The sequence below is a fragment of the Camellia sinensis genome, chromosome 7, assembly GCF_055761805.1.
Source record: "Camellia sinensis isolate YWXY chromosome 7, ASM5576180v1, whole genome shotgun sequence".
Lineage (NCBI taxonomy): Eukaryota > Viridiplantae > Streptophyta > Magnoliopsida > Ericales > Theaceae > Camellia > Camellia sinensis.
This window is the reverse complement of record NC_138967.1, coordinates 63050572-63066298: the sequence shown is the minus strand read 5'-3', so window position 1 is coordinate 63066298 and position 15727 is coordinate 63050572. Positions and strand designations below refer to the sequence as shown.

Genomic DNA, 15727 nt, shown 5'->3' with positions numbered 1-15727 from the left:
CATGTCATATACTTATTTGAGTCAAAAAATTATCAATTTTAACCTACTAATTTCGTATACAATTCGAGTCATATTAGGGCCCCATTCGGGAAGAGGGTTAATAGTGAAAAGTTAACTTTTAATCCATTTTGGATCATATCACCTCTCATATTTTTTATACATTTAAAAAAAATTAAAATAAAAATTAACTTTTAATTATCTTTTCAAAACACCCCTAGCATTGTGTTCAAAATTTTCATCCTTAATTAGAAGGGTGCAGCAATTAGAGATAGATGGGCCAAAAAATAGCAATTGGATCCGGACCATAGCCTAGCCCGGAAAGTATACGTAGGCGCTGACGTAGCAGTCATACTAGTTTTTCCAGCACTCATCATCCATGATTTCATCATATCTTCCTTCCTCATTCTCTATATAAGTTCATTTCTCATCATCACACCATCTCCATGCCACTACTACTGCTCTTTCACAATATCTAGAGAGAGAAAGTCAGAGAGAGAGAGAGAGAGAGAAAAGGAAATGGAGAAAGTGGGGAGGATGAAGCTGGGATCACAAGGTCTGGAGGTGTCAGCACAGGGACTGGGCTGCATGAGCATGTCCAATGGCTACTACGGTCCTGGCAAACCCGAACCCGACATGATCAAACTCATCCACCACGCCATCCATCACGGTATCACCTTCCTCGACACCTCCGACGTCTACGGCCCTTATGCCAATGAAATCCTCCTTGGCAAGGTCTGCTTATTTCACCCTGTTTGATACAGCTTATTAAATTGCTTATATCTCTTTCTTTTTTCGTTTCTTCTTTTTCTTTTTCTTTTTCTTTTTTTTGTTTTTGTTTTTTTTTTTTTTTCTTTTTCTTTATGTGCTGTAATTCATGTTCACAATTTATGATGTAAAAATAACTTTCATATATATTTATATATATATAATATCTCCACTCAAACATTCAAAATTTAGTGTGACAAATTTTTTTTGAAGACTTGAGCAGAAAATTGACATGCGTCAATATAACAAAGAAACTTCTCGCCCGATATGTCAAATTTATTATTCTTTTATTTTTAAAAATGAAATTGTTTTATGGGGTAGACTTCAAATTTGGTAGTAACCTGGATTATGTCAAATTCGACATGTTAAGTTCATGCCAAATGCCAACTTAGTATTTGTCATATATTGGGTAAACTTCATTTTTTATGTCAAAATTGAACTGTTATTGTATCGTGTAGAATTTGACACTTCAATTGGAACTGGTCAAACCTTTTCTCAGACTTTTTTTTGATGTGGGTGCAGGCTATGAAGGGAGGAATGAGAGAGAGAGTTGAATTATGTACCAAGTTTGGTGTTAGTTTAGCAAGTGGGAATATAGAAGTACATGGGGATCCAGCATATGTGAGGGCAGCCTGCGAGGCCAGCCTAAGGAGGCTGGACACCAATTGCATTGATCTTTATTACCAGCATCGTATTGACACCTCTGTCCCCATCGAAATCACGGTTTGTTGCCCCCCTCTGCATTCTTCTCCCTTTCATATTTTTTATTTTATTTTTAAATGTTATAAATCTTTATTATAAGTGTTATGCAATTTTCCCGTAGAGTAATGATAATTTGCAATTTTTAAAGTGAAGTTGTAACAATTTGTGATATGATTACTTATTTTTTTTAGTGTTTTGCTTTTTTTCATTGAAATATTATTAGCCAGTAATAGATTATATTATATTTCAAATTGTTAAGTAACATTTCAACGTAGAAGTCGTTTGTATCACAAATTGTTGTAATTTTATTATAAAAATAAAAAATTGTCACAAATCTACCAAAATATTGTATGACAATTATTACAAAAATTAGTAATATTTATTAAAAAAAATAATGTAACAAGATATATATGGTAGAGTTTTCCTAGTTATCTTAATCTGCAGTCTCGGCCTTTGGGCTAAGATCAAGTGCAGCATTGTTGACTTGTCATAGGCCCATCTATTTGCCTTACATTTGTGTTCGGTTCAATGACAATTTTATGTGCTCCGAGCTGAGAAAGAAATAGGGATCTTCACCAAATGCCCATATGGGAGGTTGTCAAATAAATTGTACAATTCAAAATAGATTAACGGCTGCTTTTTAAATTCCTAGATATCTTAACCTGATTGTCTTTGAATTTCAAGAAATGGTTCAAAAAAAATTTTTTTTTTTTTTTTGTTGGGGGGGGGGTGGAGGGGAACCAATGTTCCTAACACAATTGAAGTTGATAGGTATTACCTTTTACACTACAACCACTAGCTAATTTTGTCTCTGGTGGTTGTGATTTAACATGTTACATAAATAATCCCTCCCAAAATTAAGTAAAGTTGTGTAAATATCTTTATCCTTTTTAGACCCGACTTTAGCAGAAGTCTTATGTAGCAGGGCAGGTCTGGGTCACCCTTTTAACAACCAACTGATTGCTTTAATAGCTGAATTTTCTCTGAAGAGCAGTAGTGTGCATTTGGTAATCCTTTTGTGACATTTTTGTAGATGGGAGAACTCAAGAAACTGGTTGAAGAAGGTAAAATAAAGTATGTAGGTCTCTCAGAGGCCTCGGCTTCTACAATTAGAAGGGCTCATGCTGTTCATCCCATAACAGCAGTGCAGTTAGAGTGGTCCTTGTGGACAAGAGATGCAGAGGAAGAAATCATTCCTACTTGCAGGTGAGAGGTAGAGGCACTGTTGTTATGTTAACTAGTCAGTTTTGCAAGCAATAAGCAAGAATCCAATGTTTTCTAATCTTTTCCATTGTTATTTTGATATAATCAGAGAACTAGGAATTGGGATTGTTGCATACAGTCCTCTGGGTAGGGGGTTCTTTTCTTCAGGTGCAAAGATGGCCGAGAACTTAACTGAGAATGATATTCGAAAGGTTTGCGCGCATCATACTTGCACTTTTCTATGTCCACAGTGAATTTATGTTTGTAGCATTATGCTTAAAAACTATTGCTTAACATCAGGTTTCATGTTTTGATCATGTAGTTAAATCAAAACCAAATAAAAAAATTCACTAGAAGCATAATCTCTAACAATCAGATCACTACAACTCTTCTATAATTCTATTGATTATTAAAATGCTAAAAAAAATATATTAAATAAGAAGGGTAGAGTTTTAAAAATTTTATACCTACGATTGGTAATTTTTTCGAAGATAAAAGCTATAAAATAAATAAATAACAAAAAAATAAACTGTATAGCATAGATTTGAGCCACATCAGAGTTTAGGATGTGGTCAACTGAGTTCTATGAAGTATGGTTACTTTGAAAAATATGTCGTACCCGTACCAAGTACTTAACGGTGTATAGTTCCTCGTATGGTACTTCTGCATACGTACTGGGTATATGAAATACGTACTCAAATTTTTTTCTTCTTAATTTTTTGCGTACCTAGACGTACTTAGTACATACCCAAGCCGTACCATACATCAATTAAAACAATATTTATTCTATTACAGAGATAAAACTCTTTTCACTAGACTTCTTTTTTATTTTTAGTTTTATACTTAGCATGATTTTAAAATTAAACTATGGTTTGTAAATTATTTAATATATTGATATTTAATTTTGATTTATACCTTTACTTTTGACATTAAATGTTAATTATAGGTTGGATCTTAACAAATTAAACCATTTAATTGATTTTTGCATTACTCTAAATTAAAAATAAATATTTTTTTACAAGCGTACCAAGCTGTATTTGTACTCTACTCTTTTTGGATTTTACCGTATCGACGTACTCGTATCATACCAATACCAGTACTCGTACCCGTGCCCGTGCTTCATCCTTCTGGCATTGCTCTCTCTAATTTGTAGGTCATTTGGGCTTCCTTTATTCAATACTAGTTGTGGGTTATGCATATACAAATATATGTAATTTAACAACAAAGAAAATGAATAGAAACCGTTTGTAAAATTTTGAATATATAAATCAGTTTATGCTAAGTTCTTCCTATTAGCAAGTTATCAAATTGTTAAGGGCATTTTTGTAAAAGACAAAAATGTGACAAAAGAACACACATTCACACCAAGTCAATTATTTACTTTATACAATAGACTAGATACCTTTTCTTTCTTGTTGGCCAAAAAAAAAAAAAAACAAAAAGACAAAAGGTCACACCAAAATAAATTTGTGCTACACATCTTATTTTCTATCCTTTGTTATGGTGATTTTGCAATGGTGATGCTGAATATGTATTTTCTTCCATTTGTGTAGAATCTACCAAGGTTTCAACCAGAGAATCTGAAACATAACAAAAACATGTTCGAACAAGTTAACGAAATGGCAGAAAGAAAAGGTTGCACCCCATCACAACTAGCATTAGCATGGGTCCATCACCAAGGAAATGATGTGTGTCCGATACCTGGTACCACAAAGATCGAAAACCTCAACAACAACATTGGAGCTTTGTCTGTAAAACTATCAGTAGAAGACATGGGTCAACTTGAATCCATTGCTTCAGCGGATGTGGTAAAGGGTGATCGATATGGGCCAATCTCTATGAATTTTGCTTGGAACTATACAGACACTCCACCTTTGTCTTCATGGAAAGCTTAGTAATAAATTCCAGTAGTCACATACATACCTTCCTTGTTTGTTCTTCAAATGATTTATGTTTATGTCCTTTGGAGAGTTTCCTCAAAGTCTTGTTTAGAATATATGTGTGTTTTGTCTAAAAGCCAGTATGTTGACTTAGGTTTCTTGAAAGTTCTGAATCATCATATGTTTTGGTTCAATAATTATGTTGGATTTAATGATAATAATAATTTTATAATTATTTACTTGTCTGGTTAATTTGGCCACAGAGACTCTACAATTTTGTTGTTTGAGTTGTTAGGTAATCGGGGAAGCTCATAAGTGCACAACAATAACGGCCCAATCCAACATGAACAAACTCTAGAGTCTAGAGACGCCACATCAAGGTCAAACATACATTATTTGAAACTTATACATGCTTAAAAGCTTAAGCTTATAAGTGGAGAGCTCATCTAATGTGTATTAAGACCTATCTTTTTTTACTCTTTATCCGATGTGGGACTCTACCTTCACACAAGCTCCAACAACGTTCACCTTATGTGTGAACCAAACATTGGGTGTCTTCTTAGTCCCCCTTGAATCTTGATCTATCATCTGCAAATTCGTTATTGATCATACGCACTCCACCTTAATCTTGATCTATAACTCTCCAACATCGAGTTCAACTTGGGCCACCCACACACACTCCATCGTGAGTCACCATATTCCATTGAAAGTCACCTTATCGCAGTCTAACTTCTACGTGCACTAGGAATTTTGCTTTGTCAAGAGTCACCATGGAATCGATGCTTTAGGAGAGTTTGCCCATAGATTGCTTACCATTAGCTTTGATACCAATTGTTAAGGAATCGGAGAGCCCATAAGGGTTGTTAGGGAATCAAAGAGCCCATAAGAGTACCAACCCAATTCAACAGGGAGAAACTCCAGAGTCTAGAGACGCCACATCAAGGCCCAATATATATTATTTGAAACTCATACTCACTTAAAAGTTTAAGCCTATAAGTGGCGGGCCCATTTAATGTATATTAAGACTCATCTTTTTTACTCTTTATCTGATGTGGGACTCTACCTTCACACTTGTTCCAACATGATTTACAAAAAAGTAAATAAAATATTTTTCAAGTAAACCATTTTTAGTCACAAGGCTGAAAATAAATTGGTAAATTATTTATTTATTTATTTCTCATTTAAGTAGACAGTACTTGACATATTTAAAAGACCCAAAAATGAATGTTAGAGAGAGGGAGAGAGACAATGAAGCACTTGAAGGTTGCTTCATTCTCTTTGATTTGGCAAGTCACCAATGATTGTTTATCGACTTTTCGATTTGGCAAGAGAGTGAGAGAGATAATGAAGCACTTGAACGCAATTTTGGAGATGTTGCGCCTTAAGGCACATTAGCCTGTTGTGACCTTCTATAGGGGCCGATGCTGGGACTATTTTAATTATCCGAATCGTTTATATTATAGTGTTAATGTATATATGGTATGTATTCCTAGATATATTAGGTATTGATTTCCTAGATATATTTGTATTTCCATAGTTAGGTTTCTTATAGGATACTCTTTCTCATAGTTAGGTTTCTAGCAGGATACTCTTTCTCAGTCTATACATACAGGCCTTCTATTATATAGGATAAATTCATTGAATACGATACATATTATTTTCTCTCTCTCTCTCTCTCTCTCTCTCTCTATTATTCTAACATGGTATCAGAGTTAGGTTAAGTACCTAGTAATTTTGCTTCACTAGTGGGCAGCAGCCTTGTCTTGATCGCCTGTGGGACCTTAATCTATTCCATTGTCACATTTTCCTGTCAGTATCGCTTCATGGTGATCTCTTTCTTTGTCCACTGGTTTATTCCTACCTCAAATATCTCCATCATATTTTTTTTTAGTCGTAATCCTTTTTTTTGTGTGTGTGTGTGTGTGTGTGTGTGTGTGCGCGCTTCTAGTCCACTCTGTCTTTCCCTCTACTTCAATCTCAAATAGGCTTCTATCTTCAAACCTATTTGAGTTTGTGGGGGAGGGGGGTATTATACCTATCTCATGGTGAACATGGTTATACACCATACAAACCACCTAAGCCACCTCCTCGGTGCACTCCCTAAGCCATCTCATTGGCGCACTCTCTAAGCCATCTCATTGGCGCATTACCTAAGCCGTCTCCTTAGCACACTTCCTAAGCTGCCTTTTTTTGGCGCACTCTCTAAGCCGTCTCCATGGTGCACCACCAAAGTCGCCCCCTGGCGCACTATCCAAGCCATCCCTGGCACACTCAATCATCTGTTGCCATCATCGTTCAGCACCATGTCATAAGTTATGTGTGTGCCACGCTTACTCGTTCAACATCCAATCTCTACAACGGTTCGGCATGACCCCGTAAATTGTTCCGGCATTGATTCCAATCAATTCCTACAATGGTCCTGCATGACCATAAATTGTCTCTCAGCATTAGTTCTGGCCTCTAATTTATCGCAAACACAGTCCGACATGACATAAACGGTTTCCCCATCATCAGTTCTGGCCTCTGATCTATCTCAAACGCCCTTGCGCTCTCCTACAGACTTTGCAATCTATTTGCCTTTTATTTTATTTAGTTTTATTTCATATTTTAGTTTCTTTCTCCAAACTCAAGATGTTTATACTCCTTGAGTTTAAAGGGAGGGGGGGTGTTAATGTATATATGGCATATATTCCTAGATATATTAGGTATTAATTTCCTAGATATATTTGTATCGCCATAGTTAGGTTTCTTGTAAAATACTCTTTCTCATAGTTATGTTTCTAGTAGGATACTCTTTCTCAACCTATATATATATATATAGGCCTTCTATTATATAGGATAAATTCATTGAATACAATACATATTATTGTCTCTCTCTCTCTCTCTCTCTCTCCTATTCTAACAGATTCGTCGAGCAGATCATTTATTAAAAAATGAGGTTAATCAAACATTTGTAGCCACATAACAAAATCACATTAAAACAAAAACAAAAACAAATGGAAAAAATGATTTTGATAATAGACTCCCATGAAGGGCCACAATAGACTGTTGTGACTAAAGGCACAACAACATCCCCAAGTCTCTTGAACAGTGTTTCATCTATTTCAATCTGGTGAGTCACCGACGACTCAAGTCTTCTTCGTTTCATTGCATTTTATGTTGTTCTATGTCACTTCCTTTTATTTTGTTTTGTTTGAAGCAAATATCATGAGGTTTTTTAATACATTACAAGCAAAGTGGGCTTAAAAGACGGAAGCATTTGCGACAGCACACTTGCTGTCTCAAAAAGTGACTTTTTGCGACGGCACAATTTGCTGTCGCGAAAAAGGTGAGTTTTTGCGATGGCACAATTTGCTGTTGCGAAAAAATAGAGTATTTACAACAGGAGAAAATGCCGTCACAAAAAAATGAGAGTATTTGCAAGAACAGAGATTGCTGTCGCGAAAAAAATAGAGTTTTTTGCGAAAATACCAGCTCTAGTCACAAAAAATAAATAAATAAATAAAAGTGATTTTTTCGTGTCTATAACAGGTACCGTTGCAAAAAAAAAAAAAAAAAAAAAAGTTAAAAAAAAAATTTGTGGCTTTGAGACGGCTTCATATATATACAGTCACAAAATGGTTTGAATAAATGCAATGGTATTTTTCTGTCGCAAAAAAAAATTTAAAAAAAAAACGACGTCTTCTTACTCTTCTGATATAACATTTCTCTTTTCACCATTTTTTCATCTCCCTGTCTCTCTGTCTCTGTCTCTCTCTCTTGCTCTCTCTCTCTCTCTCTTCTCTCTCTCCCTCTTTCACTGTGTTCGCCTTACTCGCTCTCTCCCTGCCCTCTTCTCTATTTACCAAGCTCCCTCTCGATTTATCAATTCACTACAAGAAAAAGCACTTTTAGCGACCACTTTGTCTCTCTCTCTCTCTCGCCACTACTCCACTATCGTTGTCACTCCACCACTGCGATCAATACTACCACCACCACTATCAATACTACCACCACCAATCTTCCATCACCGCCATCACCACTCTACCACTGTCGCCACTAACTCTCTTCCACCACCACTACCATCGTGGCCACTTTACCACCACCACTACCATCGTGGCCACTTTACCACCACCACTATCAACTTTACACCACCACTATTACCACCACTGCTGCTACTCGACCACTAACGCCGCCCCCGCCATTACATCACCACCACTACCACCATCACCTCTCCACTACCACCACCACCACCACCACCAGTACCACTGCCCCATCATTACCATTACCACCGCCACCGTTACCATCTTTCTTCCACCACTACTACCTTACTTTACCACTACCGTTGCTGCTACTCCACTTCCACTGCCGCTGCTCCATTACCACCACCACTCCTCCACTACGACCACTTGCACTCCAGCTCTACCAAACCCATTTAAACCCATTTATTAAATAAGTGAGTTTTAATCGATTTCGTTTAGTTTCAGTTTTCGAAAACTATTTTTCAAGTTTCAATCCTTATTTTTTTAATTTTTAGTGAACTTTTTTAATATTTTAATTATTTTTTTTAATTGATTAAAATATTAAAAATTTTCACTAAAAATAAAAAAATACTAATTAAAAACTCAAAAAATAATTTTCAAAAATTGAAACAAATTTTTAATACAAAACCTATTTTGACTCGTTCAAACCCACCTGTTTGCTATGTATGCAATAAACAAAACAAAAAAAAAAACTAACAAATTATTTCCGAAATTCCCCCAAAAATTTCTCCCTTTTTTCTTCTTCTCAGTTGCGCTCATCTCTCTCTCTCTTTCTCCCTCTCTCTTAATCGTTTTGTATTCTTTTCCCTTTAATTTTCAGCCTCGTTTCCTCTCTCTCATTTGTTTCATAACCCTAACCCAACCCGTCTTTGAAAGAGACGCTAAGACCTAACGACGTGGAAACGAAGGCGATGTGACTCCGCAACTAGGCGAGGGGAGGCGGCAGCAAGGCAAGGGAAGGCGACGACCGACAAGGTCCCTTTCATCTTCATTTTGATTTGTTACTGATATATGTATATATATATGATTTCTTGTCATGGTTTGATTTGTTGTTGATTTGTTAAATGAGTTTGATAAGTGCTTTGATTTATTTAGTTTTATGGGTTTGATGATTTAGGGTTTGTTGTGAACTTTTTTCATCATCATTCTCATTTGTTCCTATTATATATATATATGATTTCCTGGGTAAAAATTGCTGTTGATTTCTTAGATTTGTTATTGATTTCGGAAATGGATTTGATAAGTGGAAAAGAAGAATGAAATGGTTTTGATGATGTTTATTCTATCTAAAAAAATTTAATTTCTTGAATCTAAAATTAGAGAACCCTTAAGGGAACTCTGGGTTCTTGAGGGGTCTTACACAATGGTGTTTTCAGGTTTGTTATGTATTTTTGGTAGATTATATTTGTCTCTTGGTATTTCTTTCCCATTAGTTTTTTTTTTTTTTTTTTGTCATTTTTATTCTACAATTTGGCTTACAATTTGAGATAACAATTAACTTGGTTGATCATATTCTGAGCTAAGGTCTTTGGGATTTTGTGCTTAATATTAGGAGTTTTTTTGGTCTTGTTTATTTTAAGGTAGTGCACTATTTTCTTGTATTGTTATTTTGTTAATGTTTGTTTAGGGGGGAAATGGTATTAAATTTTTTCACTATGTTTGTTGGTCTCTTTTTTTTTCATTTTTTTTCTTCTCATTTTTATGCTTTTTCCCTTTTGATGTGTTTTTATCTTATCTGCTTGTAGAATCTTATAGCAACAGGGCTATGTAACCACTTTGTTCTCTGCAGGTAAAGAAGATTTTAGTTGTTATGTTATTATTTGGCTTTATATATTTGGCAGTTCAGCATTATTAGTCCTATTTTGTTCTTAGTTAGTTAATTTTAAATTTTAAGTTGTTATCGAATAGTTTTAAAATTTTTCATTATGTGTATATACTTAGTTAATTTTTTGTTATGTGAACATACTTATAATTATTCTCTGCACATTCTTCTTTTTCAATTCAAATGTTAAATTAAAAAATCTGTTGCTACTTTTTGCTTGTCCTTATAGAACATGTCTTCCAAATTTCATTCAATGATGACAGGTTGTGTGTTTGAAAAGTGATTCTCGAATTTAGGAGCTCACATTTCAGAACTAGCAGTTCATCTCTACTTTCGAGCATAAACTAGCTGACAGAAAGTTCGTAGTCTTTGTTCTTTTTGGGTGTTTACTTCCATAAATTCCTATCTATGTTATTTAAAAATTTCATTTTTTTGGACTTTTTTTCCCCACTTATGGTTGACCTTTACCATGTTGTCTATTTGTCTGTTTCGTTTGCTTTTTGGCATCTTCTACTTTCATGTATTTGTATTTCTTTGTTTTATGCCTATGTTTGGTGTGTGTAGCACCACCGGCTACTGATGTTGCTTGTTTGAAGCAGGGTACTACTTGTCATATGGCTACCATACATTTTCTGCTGCTATAGTTCTTTACTACAAAAGGGAGATTATTTTGCTTTGTTTGGATGCTGGGGGGGTCATCTTATGCTAGGAGTGAAAAATTACTTGGTTATTTTATTACACTTATTTTTTAGTATTACCAATTATGTCTATCTCTGTGATATATTGAAATTTAGAGACAAATTCTCTTGCAATTTTCTTGCAACAGTAAGAGAAGTGACTGCTATTCTTGATGAGTTGGCAGTAGAGAGAAATGCATAAAAATGGCTACTGTTGAAGAGGAAGGAAGCACAAGTCCACTTCCTGAAAGGGTATGATTCAAATTGTTTTAATTTAATATCTAGCATTAGTTTTTCTTTTTTACCTTATCTTACTCTATTTAATTTATACTTGCTGATATTTTTTCCTTTAATTTGGCTTATTTATATATCTTATTTTTAGTGCACTACCTATTTCTTTCTGCTACAATGATGTTAGATAATTTCAGCATAGCCCTCTTTATTGGTTCACATACTAACCTCTCATCAGGAATAATGACATTAAAATCACCCCATTGTCATCCTAAGTAATTCCAACTTGCCTTCACTGCTGACAACTCAGCTCACATAAGTCTTCTATCTTCCTCATCTTGGTGCTCAAAAACACCTAAAAAGGTCCACTGAAAAGCACTCTATAGGGGACAATGTTGGGACTATTTTGATTATCCGAACCGTTTATATTACAGGATTCGTCAAGTAGATCATTTATTTAAAAAATAGGGTTAATCAAACATTTGTAGCCACATAATAATATCACATTTAAAAAATGGCAAACATGATTTTTATAATATACTAACTATTTTTTAGTTCCTGATCATGTGGTTACAAATGTTCAATTAACTTTATTTTTTTTATTGGTACTCTACTTGAGGAATCCTATGAACTGTTCAAATTATTGAAATAAGCTTAGTATTGACTCCCATGAAGGGTCACAATAGACTATTGTGACTTAAGGCACAACATCCCCAAGTCTCTTAAACAGTGCTTCATCTATTTTGATCTGGTGAGTCATTGATGACTCAAGTGTTCTCCGTTTGATTGCATTTTATGTTGCTCTGTCTCACTTTCTTTTGTTTTATTTTGTTTGAAGCAAATATCATGAGGTTTTTAATATGATATTCCCATGGTGTATTTCTCCTTAGATTTGAACATTTTCTCGAGTATTTGAGTTTAGTTCTTTCATGGTTGCTTTTTTATTGCATTCAATTCCTATCTTATTGTATTCTTTTGTTTTGTTTTGTTTTTTTTTTAATGGTGTTATCTATATTTGGTTCATTGTTAAAAAGTTTGTTCTAAAAAATATTTTTAATGCCAACCAAACAATAGAAAATCAAAAGGATAAATTATTTTTGTGCAAAATCATTTTACATCAAAAATATTTCAAGTGTAAGATATTTTAAATCTAAACAGATAGAGCATTAGCGTCCTAAATGAATGTTATAGAAAGAGTACACTGCCAACATATCGAGAGTGGTATTTTGTGTTATAGAAAGAGTACACTGCCAACATATCGAGAGTGGTATTTTGAGGTTATTATATTGAATTGGCATACATTTAGCTCCAAAAAAATGTGTCTGTTTAGATGAAAATTGAATCAAGTATATTAGCATTAGCAATTTCATCTTTCTTTCAAACTTAATTAAAGCCAACAGAATTTACTTAAAATGAGACAAGCCTTCATTGTGGTTGTGTTGTTATCCTTAGGCTAGGGGTGTAAAAATGACCCGTAGGATGTTGGTTGCTCGAAGTCTGCCCGTAGCCTGGGCGGGCCAAGTCCGTCTAAGCCTAGCTAGGCCTAGGCTCGAGCCCAACCTGGGCCTAGCCTGGGCTGTGTGTTTTGGAGCCGAGCTTATCTTCTTGCTCAAGTCCCACTCAGAGCCCGGCCCACCCAAGGCCCAATGTAATTTTTGGTGGAAAAATTTTAAAAATTAAAAAAAAAAAATTGTTCAAGCTCGTCCAGGCCCAACCTAAGCCAGAGCCCAAGTTCGCTGGCCTGGCCCGGGGCCCGAATATCCCCTGGGCCTAGTGCTAATTTTTTGGCTTGTGGGGCGGCTCGATCCAAATTTTGACAGGTGCCCGCACTACCCGACGTGGGTCGGGCCAAATTTACACCCCTACGTTAGGCCCATAAAATTCATTGATTTGAAGGGGCTTTAAATAGTCAATTAAAGCTGATTATATAGGATTGCAAAAGGAGAAATTATAACTAGGTTCAGTTAATGAGTGCCATAAGATAATTGATTAACAATATTTAAAAGGGAATTGATTGAAAAATCCTATTAGAAAGATAGGTGTATCAATAAGTCCATCTAACTTTTTTGTGCATCAAAAAATCATGTTCACTTTTAATTATTACCACAAAATCCTATTATTTATTTTTTAGTGGCATTTTCATAAAACTGTCACTAATTGTTGGTTTTTAGCAACAGTTTAAAAATTCGTTGCGGAAATATGTCACTAGTTATAACGATTCTGGTTTAGACCCGACCCGACCCATATATTATTTTGAATTCAGGTTTCCTTGTCCTTAATAACTGTCCATGTTCTTGTTCATCTTATTCTCTATTGAATTGGGCTATGTGAGCACTGTAGTTGCGTTTGAAATATGTTGGGAGTTCGTTTTTCAAAGGAGTTATTGCCCAAAATTCTACTTGTTCGCTTGAACGAACTTTTTTGCGCTCGAACGATCTTCGCGAACTGCTAGTACTTTTGTAGATCTGCAAAACTTTTAGGAGTGTAGTGTTTTTAGCTCGATCAAACTTTCTTCCGCTCAAGCGGTTAGCCTTTGTCTGCAAAACTTCTGAGAGGGTGTCATTGTGTGCTCGAGCAGTAACTTTGTTTGCTCAAACGGTATCACTTATTGTGTCTAGTCGCTCAAGCGGTGTTTTAGTCGTTTGAGAGGTCTATGCATATATCGGTCCATAAAAGTCACTTTTTAGATCACTTTTCTCGATATTCTCTCTCTTCTCTCTCCTTTTTCTCTATTTTTGGGTTTCTTCAACCTGAAAGCTTAGGTTTTATCTAGTCACATCCATTTTTTTACCCCAAGTCCTATAGATCAAATCTTAGAGGGTGATGAGGGCATCGTTTTAATCTAAGCAGATCGTGATTTCGTCGTCGGTGGATTTCGGAATTTCTCATCTTCGCTTCAAGAGGTAGGGATTTTAGAGCATCTGTTAAATACCTTGCTATAAATAGACTAGTGGTACTTTTTACGACATTCACTTGATTTTGTTAAAAGGCATATGGTTTGGTTTGGGTTTAAATTGGTAGGTTTGTGGGTTATGTTTATAATTGATTATGGGTTGTAAAAGCATGTTTAGGATATGGGGTTGGTAGGGTTTGGTATCTCCTTCGTAAATTTCGGGATGTTAAAGGAAAAGCTTAAGGTGAATTGAAATTGAGTTATGTTGTGGTTGTTTACAAATTTTGGGGTTTTGGATTAATGTTATTGGGTGTTGGTAAGTGTTGTGTATGTTGGGATTTCGAATATGGAAATATCTACGGGTGTTTTTATTGTTTTGAATACGTAATTGGCATTTAGAGTTTTGTCCTTGGCCATTGGTAGAGGATGGTATTAATTGTTGGTAGATACATGCTATGAGTACTATTGTAGGATGGGCTATGTAAGGTAGAAGGATGTATTGTTGATTTTAATTGGACATTGTGAATAGATAATTCCATTGTTGAGTTATAGATTATGTTGTTAGAAAAGGAATTGGAATGCTTGTGGATGTGTTTATGTTATTAGACGATCATTGGATAATTATGGTTTTGATGTTTGGTAATCCACATTTTGTTTTAGGAACGTTTTGAAAATGCAAGAAAACCGTTGTTGAACAGTGGTGCATGGAGCACATTTTAGAAGAAGTGGGTTAATGTATTTAACTGTCACTAGTCAAGATTATGATAATTGGACTAGGTGTATGTGTTACACTGTGTATTATTTTTTGTGGTTAGTGTGTCATGCTTTTAATTGTATATTGTTTGGGAGGTCCGTTTCTCTCCGGGTGAGGCCAGTAAAGCGTGGCACATTGACAGAGATTTCCTCTCCCTACCAGTTTATGCCTGGTGAAGTTTGAAATGAGGCATGCTTCTCTCTGGGTGAGGCCAGTAAAGCATGGCACATTGATAAAGGTTTCCTCTCCCTTCCGATTTGCACCGGGAAAAGTGTGACCTAAGGAGCACCCCCTTCCGAGTGAGGCCGGTAAAGTGTTATAGATTATTTGTGTTGTAGGATCTGCCATCCATACTGTAGGCCAATGGAGATGAAATTAGTAGTATATATTACTTCAGTTATTTCTTTTTGAATGTATATGTGTTATTGGTTTTCATGTTGTGGTTATCTTTTAGTCCTTGGGCCTATGGTCAGGGAAGGTAGTAGATGTATTGGTGTGTAGGTGCGTATGGTGTATTGAGATGTAGGGTTGGGTTATGACTTGCATGTGGACTTATGTTTTCAGAATGAATGTTTAAGTGAGATTCTTTTATGTCAACGTGGAAGGTTTATTAAAACAACAAAATGGATTTTGAATGTTTTTGGAAGTAAAAAGAAAATTTAGAAGAGAATGATTGATTTTATACTGTGTTGTGTCAAGAGGATATTTTTGAGAAAAACATATTTATGGGAATATATCTATAGCGATTCTGGCTTAGACCCAACCCATTTGATGTTTT

General features: G+C 35.2%; 1 protein-coding gene across 1 annotated transcript; it reads left to right on the top strand.

Moving 5' to 3' along the window:
- The first annotated feature begins 393 nt into the window (after nt 1-393).
- Nucleotides 394-4789, top strand: LOC114287972 (auxin-induced protein PCNT115). The gene is made up of 5 exons (XM_082881632.1): nt 394-732; nt 1288-1488; nt 2501-2673; nt 2780-2882; nt 4224-4789. Exons 1-5 carry the CDS (start codon nt 517-519, stop codon nt 4563-4565), a joined length of 1035 nt encoding a protein of 344 aa, XP_082737758.1. The 5' UTR covers nt 394-516; the 3' UTR covers nt 4566-4789.
- Nucleotides 4790-15727: the final 10938 nt, after the last annotated feature.